Here is a 21,883-nt window from a genome sequence, read left to right on the forward strand (position 1 = left end):
CCTGCAAACATGCCGGTTTTTCGCCGAAGCCCACCACAGCATTTAAGTCTCGTTTATTATGAGAGTGATCAAAAGGTTGAATAAAATTGAAGAAGAACTTTCCAATTCTGGCAAAAATTGCATGCAAATACCACATTTCGAGAACCAACTACTGCTGCTTTCTTCAATGCGTGTTCTATCCATCCTTCGAAAATTGGCTAGCAAATTATACCACATTTCAGCTATGAAGAGCGTTGTCAAGTTTTATAATTCGTCGTCCCTACTTTGTAGGGATTGAAGTAGCAATCAACTCGAAACCGACTTGTAACCATCCCCATAACAGTCTACCCGCCTAAGAACGTATACACACAATAAAGAACATTTCCCAGAGCCTTTAAAATTCGGTTCCAAATATGGAAATTCGGAAAAAAACAATTAATTATGATAATCATGCAAAATATTCAGGAATAAATATGTTGTTGTAGGTTATGTTTTATATAAGGAATAGTTTTAAAAAAATGTTGTTGCTGAAAATAGCAAAAATACGATTATGTCAATTTAAACTGTCTTCAAAACGCACTCACTACTAATTGTAAAACTCTGCAGCAAACGCCAGTTTATCTACAAATATATTAGTTAATAGTATAAATGGTGTGATTCGATTTCAAGTTTTTTTCATTTCTTTGTTTGTTTCCTCCTTACTCGTAGTCCATATAAATTTAATTGTGTTTCCTTGCAAAAGGCACATTACTTTAGTGTAGAATATATTTAATTGTTAGTTATTTTATCCTGCGTGTGTGTGTGTATGAACGAATGGTTCTGTTCAATTATCTGCGTCACATGTTGTCTGTTTGCTCAGACACATAAATTACCGAGGAATTTTCTCTTGTCGCATATGTATAAGGTTTTATATGTATATATATAGTTTTTTTCGTATTATACAAAATGTTTTCGTGTTTCAGTTTTTATATTTTTTTTTCTTTTGTATATTCAGTCTATAAAAAACCATAACGGCTGAGATTCTTTCTACAAAAAATAGATATAGCAATAATAGTAATAATTAAAAACCTTACGTCTCTAAATAATTTATTTTACACACATGCTTCTGTCCTCTAGTTAAAATAAACACTTTACTCGACTTCGCTTAATCTTGTGGATCTAATTCGCACGAATTTTTGGAGATAAATATATACTCATAGAAAATATTAATGTTTAGAACAATACTTGCTCCAAAATTATACATACTTTACCCTTACAATAAACGTTAAAAAGTAGTGATCCAAATCTCTAGTGCTTTGATAAGTTCAGTGGAACATCTAAAACGAGACGGAGGAAAGTTGAATCAGACAATTAAATCGCAACAAATCATAAATCCCATCCACACCCACCTGCATTGTGTTCATCTTTAACATTAACTAATGAGACCGGATCATCAGTCGCTGAATTTTGCATATTGAGAGATGATGATGGCCATGATGGTATTGGCATTGGGCCAGATGATAAATGCATTGAAGATAGACCGGGCGGAGCGGTTGGCGGATGTGGTGGTCCTAAGCCGCTATCTCCATTATATGGGAATGGTATTCGTGATGATGGTCCTGGTAATAAACCAGCAGTTTGGTAATGCATCCATAATGGATTACGTAAAGCTGCAACGGCTGCTGCATACGGCGTTATAGGATAATATGGTGGTAATGGAGGAATGTACGATGGTTGGCTCGTATGTGGTCCAGGCGAACCGTGAGGTTGGTGTAAATAATAGAAAGGTGATTGTGGTAAAACGGGAGATGCTCGTATGAGATTTGTGCGATGTTGTGGATCCAATTGATCAAGTGCCGATTGATAAAGTTTAGAACTTTCAGGCGAGAGTGTCCGTTGATCGTCAACGACCGCACTTTTTCTTTTTTGTTCGGATGGGCTTTTGTAAATGTTCGATGATTCAGCTGCTGACGTTTGGACAACACTAGGAGAGGAAGTTGGCGAAGAGAATTGTTGACGGAATGCAACTGTCTTCTTTGGCACTGTTCGTGGGGTTCCGTCACGCCGATCCGAAGACGACGAGCTCGGCGACGGACTTTCTGCTGGGGATTGCTCCCTAAACCGATTATTATTCGGATTCGAGCTTTTACTACTATGCGGCGACTGTTGGGAATATGATGGGACTACCGGACTTCTACTCGTAGGCATCTTCGCTGGCACCTGCGAATGACTCGGCGATCCAGTCGAGTATCCAGATTTCTGTTTATAACCATCAGTCACCATAGTGGGCGAGGCAGCATTTGATGAATACTTCGGCGACGACAAATACGGGTGGAAACTCGTCGCGCCAGTGCCTGCATTGCCTGACTGTTTATATCGACTGACAGGATCGGGACTTAGACTTGACTCCGATGGGTAATTAGGCCCGTAATTATTTGGCGACTCCCTCGACGATCTCCGATTATGAGGATCGGGCGTTGCACTATAATTTGGCGACTTACGCTTGCTGCTGTTGCTCGTGTACGTGCTTCGGTTAGAGTAGTACGTCTCAGAAGAATTGGGAGAGGTGAGCATGATTTGCAAACACGATGAGTCCATATGATCCTTGGAGTTCGATTCATTCTTACTATTACTAGTCGTGTTCCCCAATAAGGAATGTATGCTGTAACTGCTGTACAATCGATTCGAATTACTGTTCGAGTTGGCATCTGTCGTCGCACTGTTACCGTTGCCGTTAGACACTTGACTGTTATTGTTATTAGTGCTGCTACTATTCGAAAACGATGTCGACCTTTGCGTCGACGTGGAACTTGCAATTTGAGAGATTGAAGAGTTCGATGACGGGGAGGCAGGTGTTGCTAATGCATTTGTAGCATTCGCTTTTGCCCTAGAACGCTTTGTACTGTTATCTTCTAATGATACCTTTTCAAATTCTCTGAGTATTCTTTTACGTGGTGAGACATGCTGCTGATGATTATGCAATTCTGTTATACGAGCCGAGGCAGGGAAGTGATTAATCATTCCACTAGAGGGCGGTGGATTCACTTTCGATAAATAGTAGAGACCGGTGGGCAATCTATCAATTAATTTTTCCAATATTGTACTGAGCTTTGCTCGCGTTTTCGGTTTTCTCCGTTCTTGCTCCTGGTCCACACCCTTCTTTCGGCTGACATCGCCATCTTCCATCTTTACCGCGGGAGCACCATCTACCTCGGGACTTTTCTTTCTCTTTTCATCGTCATCATGACCATCCGCTTCATCCACCTCCGTTTTAATATCAACCGAATCAATCAATTCAGTTTTAATGAAACCATTCTTCACCAATGTAAATGGAATTTTACACATTGAATTATCGTGTGGTCGCCGTCTTTTCAGTTGAGCAGTTTTATATCCGTCCAAGGATAAGGTGAACTTCTTAGTTCGTTTAAAGAACATACACATTTCCTTAGAAATACTTCGTCTAGGTGTAGCTTGCTTCCAGCAATGATCACGTTGCCACGGTGATGACTGAATCGAACTGTTATCGTCTGAAACTGTAATTAATGCTACATTAATGGTCCTGAAAGTAGTTTTCAGCGCGAAAACTTACAGCTGAGTGAAGTAGAACTTTCGTTCTTCGGATAAGTTGAATTAGTTGCTGGCGTCGTTGAAGCTGAGGGCGGCCAGAATGTTTTTCTGGGAACAGAAACCCATCCTGACCTCTCACCTTCTCGCGATCTAGCTAATTCAAGTATGAATTTCCCATCTGAAATGAAAAAAAATGGTTATTTTTCCCACTGAATTAATGTAAACTTTTTTTATTAAAGAAACGTTATCCAGGCCTCAGAGATAAGGGCGGAATTATCGTTGCCGACCTTCGAATATCGTACAGGAACACGAATTTGTTTTTGAAATGTGAATTAAATAAAAGCTTATGGCAATAGCCAGGGGCGCCCCGATTACTTGGAAATGGATTTCGGACAGGATAAGGCGGTAGAATTCCGACCCAAAATATGAAATGTCTCGATAGAACACTGTTATGCACCGGTGGAAATTTCCAATGCAAGGAACTAGGAGTCCTAAGAGCAACTACATACAGGAGAGCCTTCCTAGAATCTATTTGCCAAGATGGGTACCGATACCTTGCCCGGAGATTTAATGGGGAAAATTGGTCTCGATGACTTGCAACTATAATGATGAAAGGTTGATGGATTTCTGCAGCTTCCCCGGAGAGACCGGCTGCGTTCGAGCAATTGAATTGCCTATATTGCGGTCAACAATAGATTTAACTTCTGTATGTGTGCAACCAGAGGGGTGCTGGCGAGTTACTTACACTTCTTTTTGCACAATTGGAGAGCCTCCACCGGCCTAAATCAACACCAAATAGCTAGAAAACCAAAAAAGGCTAACATATACCGAAATTTCAAGGACCAGTTATCGTCTTCTTCGGTGAGTTTTCCTCTCACTAGACTCAGGAAAATGACAACTGACCCTCGTAAAATGAGAAATAAAAAATCTTTTCCGACCTTATAAGAAAAGTTAATCTTTTTTAGGGTTCTAATTATATCCAAGCCGGACAAAACGACATACACAACCGTGGAATCAATTACGACTCCTCACATGATCCAGCTGTCGCTCGACAGTGAGAAAATTATTTTTCTGATTGAGCGGAAAATACCTTGAGCAGTCCTCTTGAGAATATTGACAATTGCACCCGGTCGCCAATTGAACTGAAAGCAGGCATCACTACTCATAACTCCGGACATGAAGGCGTTGAAATGCAAATTTAGGATATTTTTATGCGTGAGCATTTAGAAAAAATGTTTACCAGTGATGAAGATGCCCAACAAATTCTCGCTCATAACCTAACCAACCATGAAATTCTCGATCACAGCCTAAACAAACATGTCTGAACCTGGAAGGGTCTTCAATCGGGTGCTACTTAGGCCAAGTCCTGACGGGGTGGCACAAAATCTGGAATGGAGTCGTGGAAACGGACACGCCACCATTTGAGCTGCGATATCATGAAAAATCTAGAGAAGCGCAGTGTCATGGCCACTGCGATTCGCACTTACGTGCATTCCACACCCAAGTTACTCGCTCGGCGGCAACACTCCATCCCCAGCTGAAACCAAAGGGAACTTCAGCGAGGAACCAGACGTATGGCCCCCTCAACTCGGCAGCTGCAAGTCAAAATGGACGCGTCGCGCACCTTTTTTCTAGCTGCGTTTTCTTTCTGGAAGATGGTTTTTAACCGAGCCAAGCGGACCCTCTTGACCGTGCCCCGACGTTGAGGCTATAATGGTGTGGCCTCCCTCGAGGAGTTCGAAGCGGCAACGGCTTCCGAGAGGCGTCCGTCCTAATTAGGACATGCGTGCAGGATTCGAGATCCCTGGGCAATTCAGTCACAGTTTTCGCGTAGTCGGCGGGTGGCATTGCGTCCCGAAGCAAACGCGACAAACTGGTAGTGTTGAGTCATGATCTGATGTCGAAAATAGGGTCGCTGGAGAGTCTCAGGTTTTCCCCGTACACCTCTCTATAGCCTGTCGAGAATGGATTCCACGCTTTGATATGCCGGCAATTATAATCACAAACCAGGGAAAGCAGTTTAAAGTTCTATCTCCCTCTTCTCAGAATTGGACACACTCCTCGGCTTCAAACGCCATAACAAGGAACATAACATAAAGGAAATTTACCATCGCACTTTTCAGGGAAGCGGAAGCTGTCACAAATAATAACGCTTTTAGAACCATATACAACATCAGAATAACATGGATCGAAGGGTGCGATAATCGAGATGGTTGAGTGCTTGCCTCTCAACTCGTTACTCCAGGTTCGAATCTCGTATTCGTGCTGTTCCGCTGCTGTAAGCTTAGTACTTGCACAGCATTAAGTGCAACGTTATTGAAGGAGCACAGTCTCACTGAGACTATGTTCATGCCCCATACTCCACAGGAGACAAGAACTATACAAATAACTTGCAGGAGATCGAAAATTCTATAATTCATTCATGATGATATGCCGCCCCGTATAATACTCGGTGAAGTTGGCTATTTGCTGTAACATACGAATACATAAGTTCTGCTTTTCCACTTCAAATTGAAATCATTACGGCCATCAATACGCTCAACTGGGGAAAAACCGCCGGACTTGACGGTCATCCAGTGCAGTTTCTACTTCCATTTGCCCGGAAATCTTAGTAATTGGAAATATTTCCGAAGGATTGCAAGAAGATAATGATCGTTAAGATTCGGAAAAGGGCCCCCGCCATGAGTGTGGCAATTGGAGACGTATTTGCGTGCTCTCTAACGTCAACGATAATACCTAATATACTAATATAACTTTAAAACCCATAACAAACACCTCAAAACTTGATCGAAATAGAACAGGCTGGTTTCTGCTCTGGATCTTCCTACAATAATCGCATCAACATCTGGCGGATCGTTTCGTCAACAAAAACAAAAATTTAGTTTTCTCAGTCCATTAAACGATACCAGGCAACCTGACAATATGTTGTTTCGAGTATATGTTGCAAAACCTTTGTTGTATGCCTCAACTTTCCAACTACAGCGCACTAGTTTTCAGCATTGCGGCTGTTTCAAGATTAAGTAATTCAAATACCTCAGGCGATTGGTACCAGTAATATAGGATCGCGGGAGATTTCGAATAAATATTCTCTGGCTCAGCGCACGGCACTATGCAATGAGGGGCAGCTTTAGGATGCTCTGCTATGGGATGTCTTCTCAGAAGAACACAAGAACGCGCCTTGTTCCAACTGTAGCTGAGGCCGTCTTAAGCCAAAAATCAATTCTTCATTGGCATTTTGCCGTATCGGTCGTGTCGTCCGCGTTTACGAACTGGTTATCTTTGATAGGTATTGTTGAACAATTCTATTTTATACTTTTTTTGCGATCCTCGAGACCGTAATAGCATTTTCGGAAGCTGAGGAATCCAAGCTCTATTTTTAAAGTGTTCAGGGTAGGTTTTCAGAGGTAAATTAAGGCAATCCCAGCCAATAATATCAAACGAATTCCATGTCGGTTGATTGCTCAATACAGGTAACAGGCGTTTTAGGTCTTATTTAGATATAAAAGGGTTTCTCAGGTATAGGGTTATCGTTCGCATATTAATACTTAGCTTCTATATTAGTGTATTGATTTTATCGTGCGTCAAGCTTTTCAAATCGTTGTCTTTATTAAATGTAATCAAAATTGTTGGAAATCAAAATAAGTTGTTCGACATCTGAATTTAAGTCGTTGTACCAGAAATATTAACAGATTAGAGAGTACATAAGATGACTTGCATCTGAACGAAAACGCGCTACACCTCAACAGGATGATCGCTATGTTACTACATCATTGAGAAATCGGCATCTGAATGGATCTCAATTGGCACAACACTTACAAAAATTTCGAAGAGTCAAAATCAGCCAATGGGTAATAAGAAAATATCTAGCTGAAGTCCGCAGACCTACAAATAGCCCAAAAATTGGCAGAAGCCTATCACCAAGCTTGCCTTCAGTTCACTGGAGAACTGTGAATTGAACGAGTGAGCAATGGACAGTAGTCTTATTCTCACATGTAGGATGTGACTGCAAGGGAATGATTGGTTGGGGCACAAGTATACGGAAGTTCCAGAGCAATTTACCCCGTTCTCCATCTCAAAGCAGGATTTTTTTGATGGCAGATGCTGCATCTTCTGGAGAGGCATAACATTAGAAGCAAAAATGAATTTTGTTTTCATCACAAGGCCAAGGTAGCAGCCTCAAATCACGTGAACCTACTTTTTCTTCAGCCGTTGTCCCCCATTATGTAATGCTTTGGGAACCTAATAACCTTTTCAAACAATCCTATCTCGGCTTAATTTTCCCGATGCTAGTGAGTACGTAGACTTTTTTTTTACAGCCATAACAAAAAAACGGCGAATTTTTATTAGCATTAGCAGTCAATAAATGCGATGTTTCACATTGCTTTAGAGAAGGAAATCCACGGCTGAAGCCCGTTTAATACTTGTAGGAACTGGTGGTCTAATGCCACAAATGGAAAAGGGGTCACGGATGGATTTCCAGGCCCAATGAATATCTTTGAGTCGAAACTTGAAGAGTAGAGGGAGTAGAGGCAAAACAAATTAATTTTACAACACAAAAATATCTGCCCATACGTTGCTTAATGCGTCAAAACATATTGGGAGACTTTGAAATGGGGAGCTCTTGGTTATCGGGCGTATTTCCAGGACATAGTGCTTTCTAAATAGCATTTGTTTCGATCGTCGACGCAAAGGGTAAAGCAAAAAGGTCCTTTCGAACAGATAATAATTTATTAATAGGAAAATGGAAAAATCCAGATATCATTGATAAAAAATATTTAATTTAAAAATACAGGAACTTAGTTTCATTCGTAATAAAATGCAATAATTTTTTTTTAAACGATAAGATCGAAACAGCATTCCTGAATAATAACGGAGAAATTCAACGATGACTCCCTACATAATGAGTCAATTAGAGGGTATGGACGAAGCCATGAGAATTTTCACATGCATATGAACCAAAGCTATTATATAGCGATGAAGAAAATAAATTTTGCATAGAGATGAAATTCTTCTCTTCTTTCCAGAAAAGTTGGTTTGTGAAATGTTGCATAAGTTTCCTGGTAGCACCTCTGATAGAACATCAAAGATAAAGCCGCAAAAACGATACCAATTTCGACATGCAGGAGGAGCACATAAATCTAATATTGAAACTTCATAATATGACAAAGCGAAAATGTTGCTGCAGGACTCATTCTCTCTGATGTCCACAGGTGGAACACTATGGTATTTTTCACAGAGAGTATCTTGTTAGGTTGAATAGTTTCTAATCCAAAACGTTTTCAAATCAGCGACATTTAGGCATCTTCCCCCTGAAAAGTGATGCATGCTCTCGGAGGGGAGGAGTTAGAAATTTTTTGGAAGTGAATAAATATCGGTATTTATGAAAAAATAACGAAGAATACGATGTTACTGATAACTTATTTATTGATCCAGAAAAAGCGGAATATACATCCTGAATAACATCACTTACTTTTCCCCAAATTTCTCGATCCATTGACTAATATTCGCTGATGGTTTCATCTAGTTTGACATTATCCCAAGAATAAGAAGCCAAAGTTGTTTTTTATCCACTATATGTCATATTTCAACGGTAGATGGCTAAACAATCTTTGCAGTGCGAGATCATTCTTCCTCCTCAATTCTAAGATCAACATTCTTTATCCACAGAACTATGTGATTTTCATAAAAGTACAAAATTGTTTTTTTAGTAGGGTCATGGTATTAGCGTTGTGTTGTGTTTGATTGACACTTGACAATGAGTATCATGGCCAGTAATGGAATTAATTCTTTGATGAATGACGATTAGTGGACTGACTTGAAACATATCGTTGGAGAGAAAGAAGTTTAAACTTGCCAATAAATCAAGGGAAGGTAAGGGGTATTCGGAATCAATATTGCATTATCTATATGCAAATGATCCAAATGTCCTAAGACTGTGGTTTCTCATTGTAGGCACAAACAAAGGGATTTCAGAGGATCTGGCATGAACACCTGAAGGGTTTTTTTTTGTAAAAGCAATCTGGCCTGACTTGGGAGCTTAGAATATTTGGAGAGGAGAATGACCGCTGAATTCGTTCTTCGAGTGCTGACTACACAGCAAAAAGGTCATTCAAAAAGGTGCGTACATAGTTCTATCTAGATCCAAAAACTTTAACCGAAAGTAGAATGACTCCAGTGCTTCGCTGTTCGCCCATGGGAAAAGAAGAAAGTGAACCATGCGATATCAGGCATCTCAGAAAACGCATTTAAACAATGGTTTCGATAATATAATGAAAGGCTGATCAAGTATGCTCGAAATGAAATTACTTTGGACGGAGTTAAAGAATTGTATTTCTAAGAGTTTTGTGTGTAACAAAACCTTATTGAAAGTTACTTACTAAAATCTTATTTCTGTCTGTCTGCTAGTTGCGATTCATTTTGAAGTGAGTTCGGATTGCATATTCCCGCCTTGCATTCCCTTTCAAAGTGTCCTTTCAAGCTGAATCGACCAGACATTTACAATTGATTGCACAATTTTCTTGATAATGATGCATAATACTTCAATGGTTGCTAGCCCACAAATTTCTTCTGGACTGAATTCTTAATCCTCAACTGAAGGCGTATGAAAAGAAGAAAGGAATTGGAGGAAGAGAATAAATTAACTGTTGCTGAACTATTAGAGATTAGGTCCGATTCTTTGTTTATGTTATGAAATTTGATTGCTGGGTTTCCACAGGTAATCCCTCAGGAAGACCGCCTAAGCAGTTGCGTTTTACACCTGAGCAGACAAAAATCAGAAGGTTTTCTTTCCATTTGATCAAAATCACACTGCACATTTACAGCAAGTACATGAAAGTTCATCGAAATCAAATCAGGATCTCACTCTCGTAAAATGTTGTGTGTTTGATAGCATATTCAAGGAATTATTCACGGGGAACCACCAAACAGCGGATGTATATTGGCCCAGATAGAGGATCTCAAGGCAACGTTAAAGGATATCATAGTTCAACATGACATAACTCAGAGAAAAATTGCGGAGTTAGGTTGACAGCAGTTTGCCCAACCCCTTAACTCTCCTGCTCTTAACCTGAGTTTTTACTTACTCCTCCTTTTGAACAATAATTTGAAAAGAAGGGAATTTCTTCTAGCAAGGACGCCCCAAAAACAGCATTTACGAATTTCTTCTCATCCAAGCCATATATGCACATCCCATGTTAATAAGGGCACATGTACTTTCTGAAACAACTGGACGTTCAGATCATAGGGTCTCGTTTCTCCTTTTTCATATGGACGTGAGGCATTTTCTAACAAAGCCCCGAACAACGAGAGCCACCTAAATATGTGTATGTAAACTCAACATAGAAACGCCTACCATGAAAAAATTGAGAAAGTGAGACAAACTTTCCGAAGAGATACCTCAGTTTCAACTAATCGAAACATCGAACACTTCCGTTTTGTGAAAACCAAGAACGATTACTTGCTTACCCAGCGAAGCACCAGGTTAATATCCAACAAATTTTCTAATTAACCACTTGCGCCAGTATTGTCAATATTTATCGCAACTTCATCTACCAGCATTACAAAATTTGAAGAATGAAGCCGGTGAAGAGTAAGAAATGCGTGCCAACAATGCAGCAGAAAGCGAAAACCACTCTCGCTCGGAAAGGACGTTATTGACAAGGGAATATCTGATGGACCCCCGAGAAAGTGATCCGTGATGCTGAGGTAAATGCAAGAGGTACGATCCTCTTTAAGTCCACCCAACTTCTGACCTATGCTGACGGTATCGACATCATGGGAAGAACCACCCGAGACGTACAAACTGCCTTCATCCAGATCGAGCAGGCGGCGCGAGATCTTGGGCTGCACATCAATGAAGGCAAGACAAAATATATGGTGGCAATGCAGCACCGAAAACCAACCAACATCAAACCGCACTGGTCAAACCTTTGAGACCGTTGATAATTTCTCCTATCTAGGGTCGAAAATCACAAACGATAACAGTTACGACGATGAATCCGCGCACGGCTGTTAGCTACCAATAGAGCCTATTTCAGCTTAAAAAGAACTGTTCCGCTTGAAAGAGAGTTAAAGCTCTTACCGTACATGATCTTGCCAGTCCTTAAGTATTCCTCGGAGACTTGGGTTCTTAGCAAGAAGAATGGCGAACACTTGGCCGCGTTCGAGAGAAGAATCCTCCGAAGAATTTTTAGCCCCTACATGAGGATGGACGATTCCGTAGCCTATATAACGACGAAATCTATGAGCGATACCATTACCGTCAGGTTGTGGATAAAATCAGGCTCAATAGGATACGGTGGGCGGCTCACTTAATCCGTATGGATGAGGATGATCCCACCCGGAAAGTCTATAAGGGCAATATCTATGGTAGGAAAAGAAGACGAGGCAGACCCTGCCTAAGATGGAGCGATGGTGTAGGTTAGGACGCCAGACAGCTTTTAGGGATATCGAATTGGTGGACCTCGGCGCAAAACCAGGATGTCTGGAGTTCCTTATTAAGGCAGGCCTAGACCGGATACCGGTTCTTGCGCCGTTGATGATGAATATCTGATTAGCAAGACAACAACTACTCGAATATGGAAGGAAAAACTAACATCCAATTCGAATGTTACTCCATACAATGGAGATTTTGGAGGGTAGAACTATGACATTACCGATTATACATCATCCAAGCGATATTAAGAAGGCGTTTAACCACATGCCCGATAACAAGCATTACTAGATTAATTCATCCCTTGCTTCAAACTTTTCCACCTCGATCCAAAGAGCAGAATCCTTAGTGTGGCAGGTGCACCAGACATATTGTGTATCTGTGTGTTTACCAAGAAAGTGATATTCCGTCACTTTTTCCTTATTATGCGATGTTTCCAGAAACAAGCACCCTAAACAGTTTTTTTTTCCGGTGATGTTTTTCTACTGCTTTATTGCCAGTAACAGTGATCCAACGCCCAACGCAATGCTGACCACATTACTTCCTATAGGATACTGTAATCCTGTAGTGCACCGGTCTTGAATGAAGTGCTCTAGCGCACTTTAAGACCCTGATCCAATATGGATTGTGGCGTCAACGATTATTATTATTATTAACAGTGACCCGCTAAAAATAGAGCGCTTCGAATTCTGTATATCGATTCTGTCAGCCAATGGTCAATTGTAATTACTTTGCGTATGTATGTAACTTATATGAACAAAAGTGCCTTTGAAATTAAGTCCTGAGTCTGCATCGGACCAATTGGAGGAAGCACGTCTCCCTCCTCTTTTAGACAATGTCCCCAATGTTTCAAAAATGTGGTTTGACAATCACCTCCTAATTTTTAAACCCAGATGATTTAAAATTGCCCGTCACGTCGAACGCTCTGATGTCCTTTATAGATCCGAGGGTAGAGTAGCTACCAAAGCCCATCAACCACATTTCGAAGCTATGGAGACAACGTTATTGCGTTGAAACAATGGTATAACTCGCTATGACGGTGTCCAAAATAAGCAAGGTCGTACCAATTATCGAGAAATTGCGAGGTAAGTATCTGTAATACGGCCATGCTGCCGGTGTAGGTGATAACCCGCTAAACCGGGTAAAGCGGCGATGACTTCTCCCGAATCACTAAAGTGGCAAACCGTTCGACAATGCTATCTAACGGGACAAAGGCTCGAAAGGCAAAAGTATATGAACGCTTCCGATAACGTTAGTTAAGAAATTGTTCTAATTTAGTAGAAAAAAAAACCTTGCATGATCCTTACCTTTAAAAAATTGCAACCTTCCTCCGTAGCCTGTATTTGGTGATCGCACCGATTCCACGCTATTACTATTCCCGCTACTGTTCACGTGCGCCGTCGCGCTAGATTCCTGATTAGACTGTGCCGGGCTCAACTCGCTTCCAGCCGAAGGACATCCGCCGCTGGTATATTGCATCCGCTGACTGTTGGCACTTGCCCCTCCCGCGCTGCTGCCGCTTCCACTGCTCAAGTTTATCGCGTTTCCGCGGCTAACGTGAATCGCCGTCGCCGTGGTGGCAACCACTCCGACACTGCCACCGCCGCCGCCGCCTCCACCCCCAATTCCAGCTACTGCTCCATTTATGCCATTTTTTATGATCGTCGCGTCGCTCTCATCTGTCATCTTTGCACATTTTGTTTGTTTTTTAATCGGTGGTAGACATGTTTCTCCTCGTTCTATTGCCACTTCGATACGCATCGCTCATGGTTGTTTGCTAATGGCGCAAGGACATCAATTCGACCGGGCCGATGGGGAGACGGGGGTGCGATTGGACGGGTCACAGGCTACAGTACGTTGCACAGTGACAATGAGCTGTTCCATCGCCACTCCACCGCCAGCGCTAAATCACGTTTGTCTTTCAGTTCACGAAACTAATCCAAACGGCACCGAATCCAACGTAAATCTTAGCGAAATTCTTCACTTGTCGAGACTGCGACTGTCGTGCCTCAATTAATCGAGGCTGCCGATGTGCCCACGAAGGAAATTATGCTGACAAGCGGTCAATTAGTTTTTCATGCCCACACGTCTGGCAAAATCACAAAATGCCCCGCACCAGCTCAGGCTCCACGACTCAAAGTTTGACAACAGTGCGCTCGCTGCGGACCCTCTGTCGGATGCCAGGCTGCAGACTCTCCGGATTTTCTTCGCATTTGGCTAGCCAGCGGCAATCCAATGCTCGCAATGCCAGCTCCGATGATATTCCACTCAACAATCTTTTTGTCGTCGACAAACTGAACGATTTAATTGGTTGCGAGGAAAACTGGCTGTCGTCCACCTGCTGACAACTTTGGGGGAAAACGAAACTCCGCGGCAAACACTGAAAAATTAGCTTCACGTCACACGGCCCGTTCGAGCTTTGGCTACGTCTTGCATGCCCTTTTGCCAGTCGCAAGGATCACAGTCACGGCAAAGTCGTGAAACTTCGCGGCGAGTAAATTATAGGGAGCAGGACCTCACAGTGGATTTCTACGGAAAGGGGGGAGATATCACAATCCGGAAAACGATTTATTGGGAAACATGAATGGGTGCACACTAAACCGGGCAAGTCGCTACCGTGTCCGCGTCCGCCACTCTTATTCCGGCTAGACCTCTTCGCACATTTTCTGGGTTTTCTCAGTGGAAAATCGACGACAACCATCCAACGACGGCCACGAAAAATACAACCTCTGTTCCGTTCCCAGCCGTCCCCGTTCATTCACACCCAGTCAACTGCCATTTTGTTTTACGCGATGCACGTCCAAAATTTCTTTACCCGTCACGAACCGTCTCCGGCTGGTGGGGCTCCGGGCTCTCAGGGTACTTCGCCAGCCGCCGACTGTCTGTCTGCCTCACGGCCGCCACTCCGCACGCCGCAAATGTCCGGGTCTGCGCTCGCAGATTCCACACAAAATCAAACCAGAAACCACGACGAGATATAAACAAAAACGCGCTCCCAAGTCGAATATTCACTGAACGGACGATGTGCACCGTGCGTGGGCCAGTCTCCGCCGCTTCCCCAGCCAGCCAGAAATTATGTTTCTTTTTTTTTGTTTTGACACAACGCAGCAACGAGTTGGCCCCCCGAAGTCCCAATTGCGAACGGGAAGTCACGCGAGACTCGAACTGTGGTCGCTCGCTAAACGTAAACCATCACCAGCAATTCCCACGAAACTGAAATATGTTTGCGCGTAACAAAACGAAAACAAACGGAAAATTAACTGGAATTAAATACAAAAATTTTATGCTTAGCTACACAAGAGCGCAGCTCCGACACCGTTCCGATTCCACTTTGGTTCCGAAATCCATTCAAGAAAGTTTTTTTTTTGAATCACGTTCACGTCGCATTTGAAAGAGCGGAGCGGCGACAAAGTCCTGCCATATTGTGGGAAAATTCCCACGAGCGTGGGAAAATTGGGATTTTCTCACGGGAATCTTGGGTATGGTCTGAACTACAGGCAATGTGAAGTAGGAAATTAATGTGGTGAGATTGTGACGAGCGAGTCCGATTGGTGGGCGGGATGTGGTGGAGTTGAGGATTTGAAATTCATTGAATTGGGTATGTTGCAAGCCAGGCTAATAGGAATTTCCGGTGGACGCGATGTTAATGAGAAATATTTGACAAATATTAACATCAAATGACAATTGTTTTCGTGTTTAATGATGGCAACTCCCATGGGATAGTAACTGGTTCGTCAATTCTGAACATATTGTTTGAGAGGTTTCCCCTTTTTTTTCATATTGATAAACTATTTCAAGGGTTCATAGGCCATAGTTTATTCGCTATTTGTACTTTTTCTTGAATTAAGGACTCTTCATCCTCCATTGGTTGAAGTCATGACTTTTAAGGGTGATTTTTAGGAAATATATACCATTTGTCCGGATTGCACAGAGAGCACAAGGCTGTCGTACGAAATTGTCGTGGTACAAATCTTACTGGTGGCAGTTGGATCAAATCAGGGTAATAATCTCGGCTGAGCGCAATGCTGACCACATTGCCTCCTACAGTGTACTGTAGTGTACCGTTACAGTCTTGAATGGAGTGCTCTAACATACTTCAAGGCCTGATCCATCATCTACACGAAGACAAGAAACATTTGCCTTACAATTTCGACAAACTCGGAGCTATCTTCCCAAACCCTTCTTAATTAGCGACCACCACCCCCACAATCCAAGGCGTTGGGCCCGAAGCATCATATGCTAAACTTCAAACGTTCCGTTCCCTCTGTCACGAAATCTCTTGACAACCGCTTTCTTGGTTATGTTTCCTTCTACTTTTTGGCTGCCCACTTCGGATTCTTGTACGAAAACCAGTTCTACTAACAGTGATGCTTCTCCGAAGTGTTTTGAATCGATTCCCAACCCAAATATGCAGCAAAACAAGACAATTTCAAACTACCGCGTCACTGGCGAAAGTTGAAGACAGAAAACAAATGTTGGCATCTCTTCCCGAGAAAGATGAAGGAACTGCAGGAGAGAAGTCGATTGGGATTGACTCCTTAGTTTCTAGGTAAAGTATTTCTGCGGAGCCCTACACAGTGCATATAAGTAAAAGCTGACTATTCTCCATTTCTTCCATGAAGCCGGACAAAAAATCTGTTCGTGGATGCTGATACCCCCAAAAAACTATTCAACGGAGTCCCTTTCTGTGAACTCCCGATTTGCAACATTCGTGTCTCGCCAAATAACACAATTGTGAGCCTATCGGATCACAAAGGTACATATTTAACCAATTCTAGTATATTTACCTCTTCAACTAATTATTCATTCAGGTTTGATCCAAATGATTCGCTCCTGCGGCATAGAAGGCTTCAAAAATGCCAGGAAGGGAACAAATATTGCAGCCCAAGCCACAGCCATCAGTCTATCACAGGTAAATAGCCACTACCCCACAGTTATCCATTACCATTAGTGTAATAACTTCTATTTCATTGCCTAGAAAGCCATTGAGAGAGGCATCAAGACAGTCCGAGTGAACGTCCGCGGATTGGGACCTGGTCGAATGGTAAGTTTCATCCCCGTTTTTAGGAAAGATTTTTCTAATTTTGCTACTATCTTCTTTCCAGTCCGCTATCAAAGGGTTGCAAATGGCAGGAATGAACATAGTTTCCATCACTGACTCTACTCCGGTCTCGTGGAATCCACCACGACCGAGAAAGCAGCGACGTTTGTAAATATTAGTTGAGAAAAATATAATAGAAAACAATAAACCTGAATAATTTTAAAAACAACTTAAAAAATTGATTACTCAAAGTGAAAACCTTTTAAAATTGAAGTCCCGTGCGCTTGCCTTTGTAACGCTGGAAGTGACTGTCCAAGTTATTGCCCTGGAGAAGAAGAATTCAAGTTGGAGACGCAACTATTTACCCAATCCAAACCCACATCACAGTTCTTACTAAAGCGAAAGTATTCGAAAATCTGGACCACTGAACTTGCCGCGCCTTAATTGGCCGGAAAACCTCCTTTGGATATGAAGGTAAATTTTTCGGTCTTTCATTTTCATTCAATGATTAGTGAAAGGAGATTCTTGTGGAAACTAATAAGTAGAAAATGCAGGGATGACACTTTTTCCTTAAAATCATGCAGTAGTCTCTCATTTTTTTAAATACTCTTGTCTGTGGCATTGCACGCTAATCAATTCTGAACACCACCATTTGAGGTTGATACCATTGATTTTTCCCGATTTAGATCAACACGTTCATGCTAACTTCCTGCCTCGCCAACTGCGCACGTTCTAGTTTGAAACTCCTTTCAGCTCGTAGGGCTATATGTAGGAGCGTAAAGAACATGGATTCGTTACATTCCTCAATCTTCTCTCCTTCATTTACTTTGGACAATCAATTTTTATGTGCTCCGCTTCGTCACGCATAGTGGTGATGCATGCAAATATTTGTATCCCGTATTTCCACTTGATTCATTCCTCAATACATGGGTTCAGTATAGAGTTCCTTTCTTGTGACTCCGCAGTAATATCAAGTGGATTTGTTTTCCTTCCATCATAATGCTATTGCGCCTAGATCGCTATGGATCATTCTCTTCTCTAATTTATGGCGCTAACCAATGCTTTTGATCAGAAAGTTGTTGCAAATGGCAGGGCGGATTGCATTCACCGGCCACAAGCAATCTGAGACTGCACTTTCTCATGATCCATCATACTTGCCAAACATAAGCTGACCCTTGCTGCCTTCTCCGGTTATAAGAACCTTTTCAAACTAAGATCGCCGATCATAACGTCCAGTCATCTATTTCAATAAGATCTCATAGTCACCATTCTGGATATTAGGAATATTGCCTTTCTTGCGGTCGATGGTTAGGACCATAGCGTTTTCATTCACAATAGAGAAATTTGATGAACTCCTTGCGTAACGATTTATTCCCTTAGCCCCTTAATGGCCTTATACCTCTTCTGGAGATAATTCTCGATGATCCGAATTAATATCTTTTCAATAAAACAAAAAAAAAAGCGATATGAAGAAGGTGCACCCAAGTGGTTTTGGGAATTGCGATCTCAGCATTTTTTTTTTCTGAGGATAGTACAAAGTACGTTGCCTCAAACCCTCCTCCTTTACCTGGGCTTGGGACCAGCATAATATGTTTACCTATGTTTCCCCTTGCTGAAAAGACACTAATAGAAGTTGGATCGACATTTAGGTCTAACCCTCTTCCTCGTTTTGCTGGTCACGGAAGCGTCATCCTCATGTAGGGGGCCAAAAATTCTTTGGAGGATTCTTCTGAAGAATGTAGCCAAGAGTTCGCAATTTTTCTTGCTAAGAACACAAGTCTCCAAGGAACACATGAGGACTAGCAAAATCGTAGTCTTGTACAGTAAGAGTTTTGATCCTATGGAACAGTTTTTGTAAGCTAAAATAGGCTTTGTTGGCTGCCAACAACCGTGCACGGATTTCATTGTCGTAGCTGTTACCGGTTGTGATTTTCCACCCTAGATAGAAGAAGTTATCAACGATCTCAAAGTTTAGTCTCCTATCTTTATTGTTCTCGATTTGATGTTGTTGATTGGTTGGTTTTCGGTGCTGACGTTGCCACCATATATTTCGTCTTGCCTTCATTGGTGGGCAGCCCAAGATCTCGCGCCGCCTGCTCGATCTGGATGAAGGCAGTGTGTACGTCTCGGGTCGTTCTCCCCACGATGTCGATATCGTCAGCATAGGCCAGTAGTTGGATGGACTTTAAGAGGATGGTGCCTCTCGCACTCACATCTGCATCGCGAATCACTTTCTCCAGGGCCAGATTAAAAAGGACGCATGATGATTTTTTCCGCTGAAATTGTGAAATCTTGTGGTGGAGGGTAGAAAGATGTGACGCCGCTTTGAGACCCTCTTTTGGTTTCAGGCGTGTAATGGATAACCAAACTTAACAAACATAAAAGCGTTAAAAATCTCAACTGGAGTTTGCCCCTAGGTAGCGGTTTTCGGATTCCGCACTTGGCACTTAAATTTGCATTTTTCGCAAGTATTTTTAACATACTAACCTTGAATTGGTCTCATTTTGAAGGAATCAGGCTTAAGTTAAAGCCATTGACCGTGAGAGCCTCAGTACACTTACTTTTTGGATATACCTCGTATAAGGTTATTTATCAAAATTGATATCCTGCTCTTCAAAATCATCCCCATTGAAATGCATTTAGGCCAGCGTTTAATTCAATCTTCATTTTTAATACTAGCTGTTGGCTAGGTCCCCCAGAGCCAACTCCAATTTTGCCATTGTCTCCTCTAGACTGCTAAAACGCGTGCCTTGTTTTTGGACTCAATAGAGAAAGAATCCGCAAAAAGTCGAATTAAGTTATTTCAGTGGTTTTTGGTAAAAAAATTGTAAATAATAACGGGATTGTGTGATAGTGCGCTATCATGGCGCGAAATTTGTACACAAATCCCTTCGTTTTTAGCCAATCGGTTCATATAAAATTCTCACTGTCTGACCGTACTTGCTGTTGCAAACCAATTGTATTTTCGAAATTTCGAAATATATATACCTACTCAGCAAGGCATCACTTTCAAAACTGTTGAGTTATGACGCCGAATTTTGGAGCGATTGTCAGTAAGAGATTGGCCAAACTACAGACAGAATTTGAGTCGAGTCACTAGGATACCCAGACGGTTATTTCGGGAACTTTTCTGTCAAGGTAGTATTTCTCAATATAGGGGATCGCTGCCTCCAGCGATCTCTAGAGTTGACCCAATAAAAAACTCCTTTCTAGTAACTTTTCAGAAAATAGCAGTCACATCAGATCGATTTGCTCTCCATCTCAGGTGACGGTAGTGTGCCTCATTTACTAGAAGGTCTATGTTGGACATTCTCGCCATAATGTGCATTGAATTATCCGATGACGCCGTAAATGGATTGCACATTCTAAGCGGAATTAGACGGCATTCTTAACCCAGTTTTCTGTAGTTCAGGATCCCTGAACTTTGTCATCATCTAACACGATACGATCCCTTGATTAACAACCCAGATATTAACAGTTTCATTTTTGCTCCCTTTGTTAATAAAGACCATCTCTGTTTTATCATGCGTCAGGTACAGTTTGACGATTTATCACCTTGATTTTATGGTAAGAATTGTAAACCATCTTGTACTTGAGGAGTGTCTGCCAGAGATAATTCTAAATTAGCCATGCTAACATCTTGACACTACTTGTGTTGGGTGTAACGAGTAAATAACTAATCCAATAAAACCTAGTTCTAAGAATTATGTTCGTAATTCTATCCGACCTGAGAACCTTGCTATCAATAATAGATCAGATCTCTCGTTGCTTCGTGGGCAGATCATTAGAAGTGATTTTGCTAATGGACAAGCTCAACTTATAATTCCTAGCTCCTGGTACTCACTGCGGTGTGTCGCTCATTTACCCGGCAGACAATTTGCTTGCCAAGGAGAACCCAATAAAGTGTTAAGTAGACAATCGGCGCTAACAATTTTCCTCATTTCGAGGATCACTTTCCGTCTAGCCTGTAATGACTCTATTTGATAGAGATGGCGATCTGGATTGAACATAGTCATTCAATCACGAAGGAAAGTTGATTGTGCTGCTCCGTCACTTTGCACCTAAGTACAGCTAGGCTGAAGCGCTCCGTTAACAAGCATTTGCGTACTTCTATGCTAGATAGGGTCGGGAATGTGGGTGTGGCTTTTTGGACACTTAAACTCCTCATATGCCACATACAAAGAGTCACGTGTCTACAGTCATGGCATGGTTAGTATTCGCATCAAGATGGTTCTTATATCTCTATAAAGGAGTGTGGTTACTGGTTACGACACGACAAGATTAACATATTAAAATCAATATTATTATGTTGACTTGGCTCAGGCTGGGGCAGCATTTGAATAACACAGGCGTTGACTTCTGTCTGGCTGTGCTCTGAAACAGAGGCAGACATTTACGTGAACCAGATACATCATAATAAGAGTTTTTTCAATATGTGTATCTAGCGAATACACCAAGCAATATTTTATTGTTGTTGGTCGGTGTAGTGGCCAATATAGTTTCATAATATGTTGTGTCGTTACCAATGGGCTTCAAAAACTGTCGTGCCTGTGTCATATTATAACCAGGGGGTGCGCCTCTTAAGCTGGGGAAAATCGTAGAACAATAAACAAAAGTTGCAACTCACCCGCACGCATGGGAAATTTAGGCTTGAATGAGGAGCATAACTAAAAAGAAGTTTTGACAGTAAAGCAATTTCTATGGTCCAGCATCAAACAACATATCTTGACACAGTGTTTTAGCTTTCGATTATTAGATGTTACCGGCTTTTGTGAGTATTTCTAACTTCCACATAGTTTTCTTCGGTAACGGGACTTTCTTTGGCTTCACGATTTGCCGGTACCCCAATCTCAATAGCCAGGTCCTTTACAGAGAGTTGATAGGGT

General features: G+C 41.8%; 2 protein-coding genes across 3 annotated transcripts; one reads left to right on the plus strand and one right to left on the minus strand.

Annotated features, from left to right (window-relative positions):
• Positions 1 to 636: 636 nt before the first annotated feature.
• Positions 637 to 15,345, minus strand: LOC119658626 (protein hairless). 2 transcript variants are annotated; one of them, XM_038066125.1, is made up of 4 exons: positions 13,264 to 15,345; positions 3,548 to 3,703; positions 1,368 to 3,503; positions 637 to 1,295 (listed from the first exon to the last, which is right to left on the minus strand). In XM_038066125.1, exons 1-4 carry the CDS (start codon positions 13,715 to 13,717, stop codon positions 1,267 to 1,269), a joined length of 2,775 nt encoding a protein of 924 aa, XP_037922053.1. In that variant the 5' UTR covers positions 13,718 to 15,345; the 3' UTR covers positions 637 to 1,266. The 2 variants fall into 2 exon arrangements, with proteins under 2 accessions (XP_037922053.1, XP_037922054.1); XM_038066126.1 differs by having other exon boundaries at positions 1,154 to 1,295; positions 1,368 to 3,491; positions 13,264 to 15,344.
• Positions 15,346 to 16,208: 863 nt separating this feature from the next.
• LOC119659382 (30S ribosomal protein S11) lies at positions 16,209 to 17,226 on the plus strand. Its single transcript, XM_038067442.1, has 5 exons — positions 16,209 to 16,505; positions 16,579 to 16,712; positions 16,768 to 16,868; positions 16,935 to 17,000; positions 17,062 to 17,226. The coding sequence occupies exons 1-5, from the start codon at positions 16,324 to 16,326 to the stop codon at positions 17,167 to 17,169; spliced, it is 591 nt and encodes a 196-aa protein (XP_037923370.1). The 5' UTR covers positions 16,209 to 16,323; the 3' UTR covers positions 17,170 to 17,226.
• The last annotated feature ends 4,657 nt before the right edge of the window (positions 17,227 to 21,883 follow it).

Source organism: Hermetia illucens, chromosome 6, assembly GCF_905115235.1.
Source record: "Hermetia illucens chromosome 6, iHerIll2.2.curated.20191125, whole genome shotgun sequence".
Classification (NCBI taxonomy): Eukaryota; Metazoa; Arthropoda; class Insecta; order Diptera; family Stratiomyidae; genus Hermetia; species Hermetia illucens.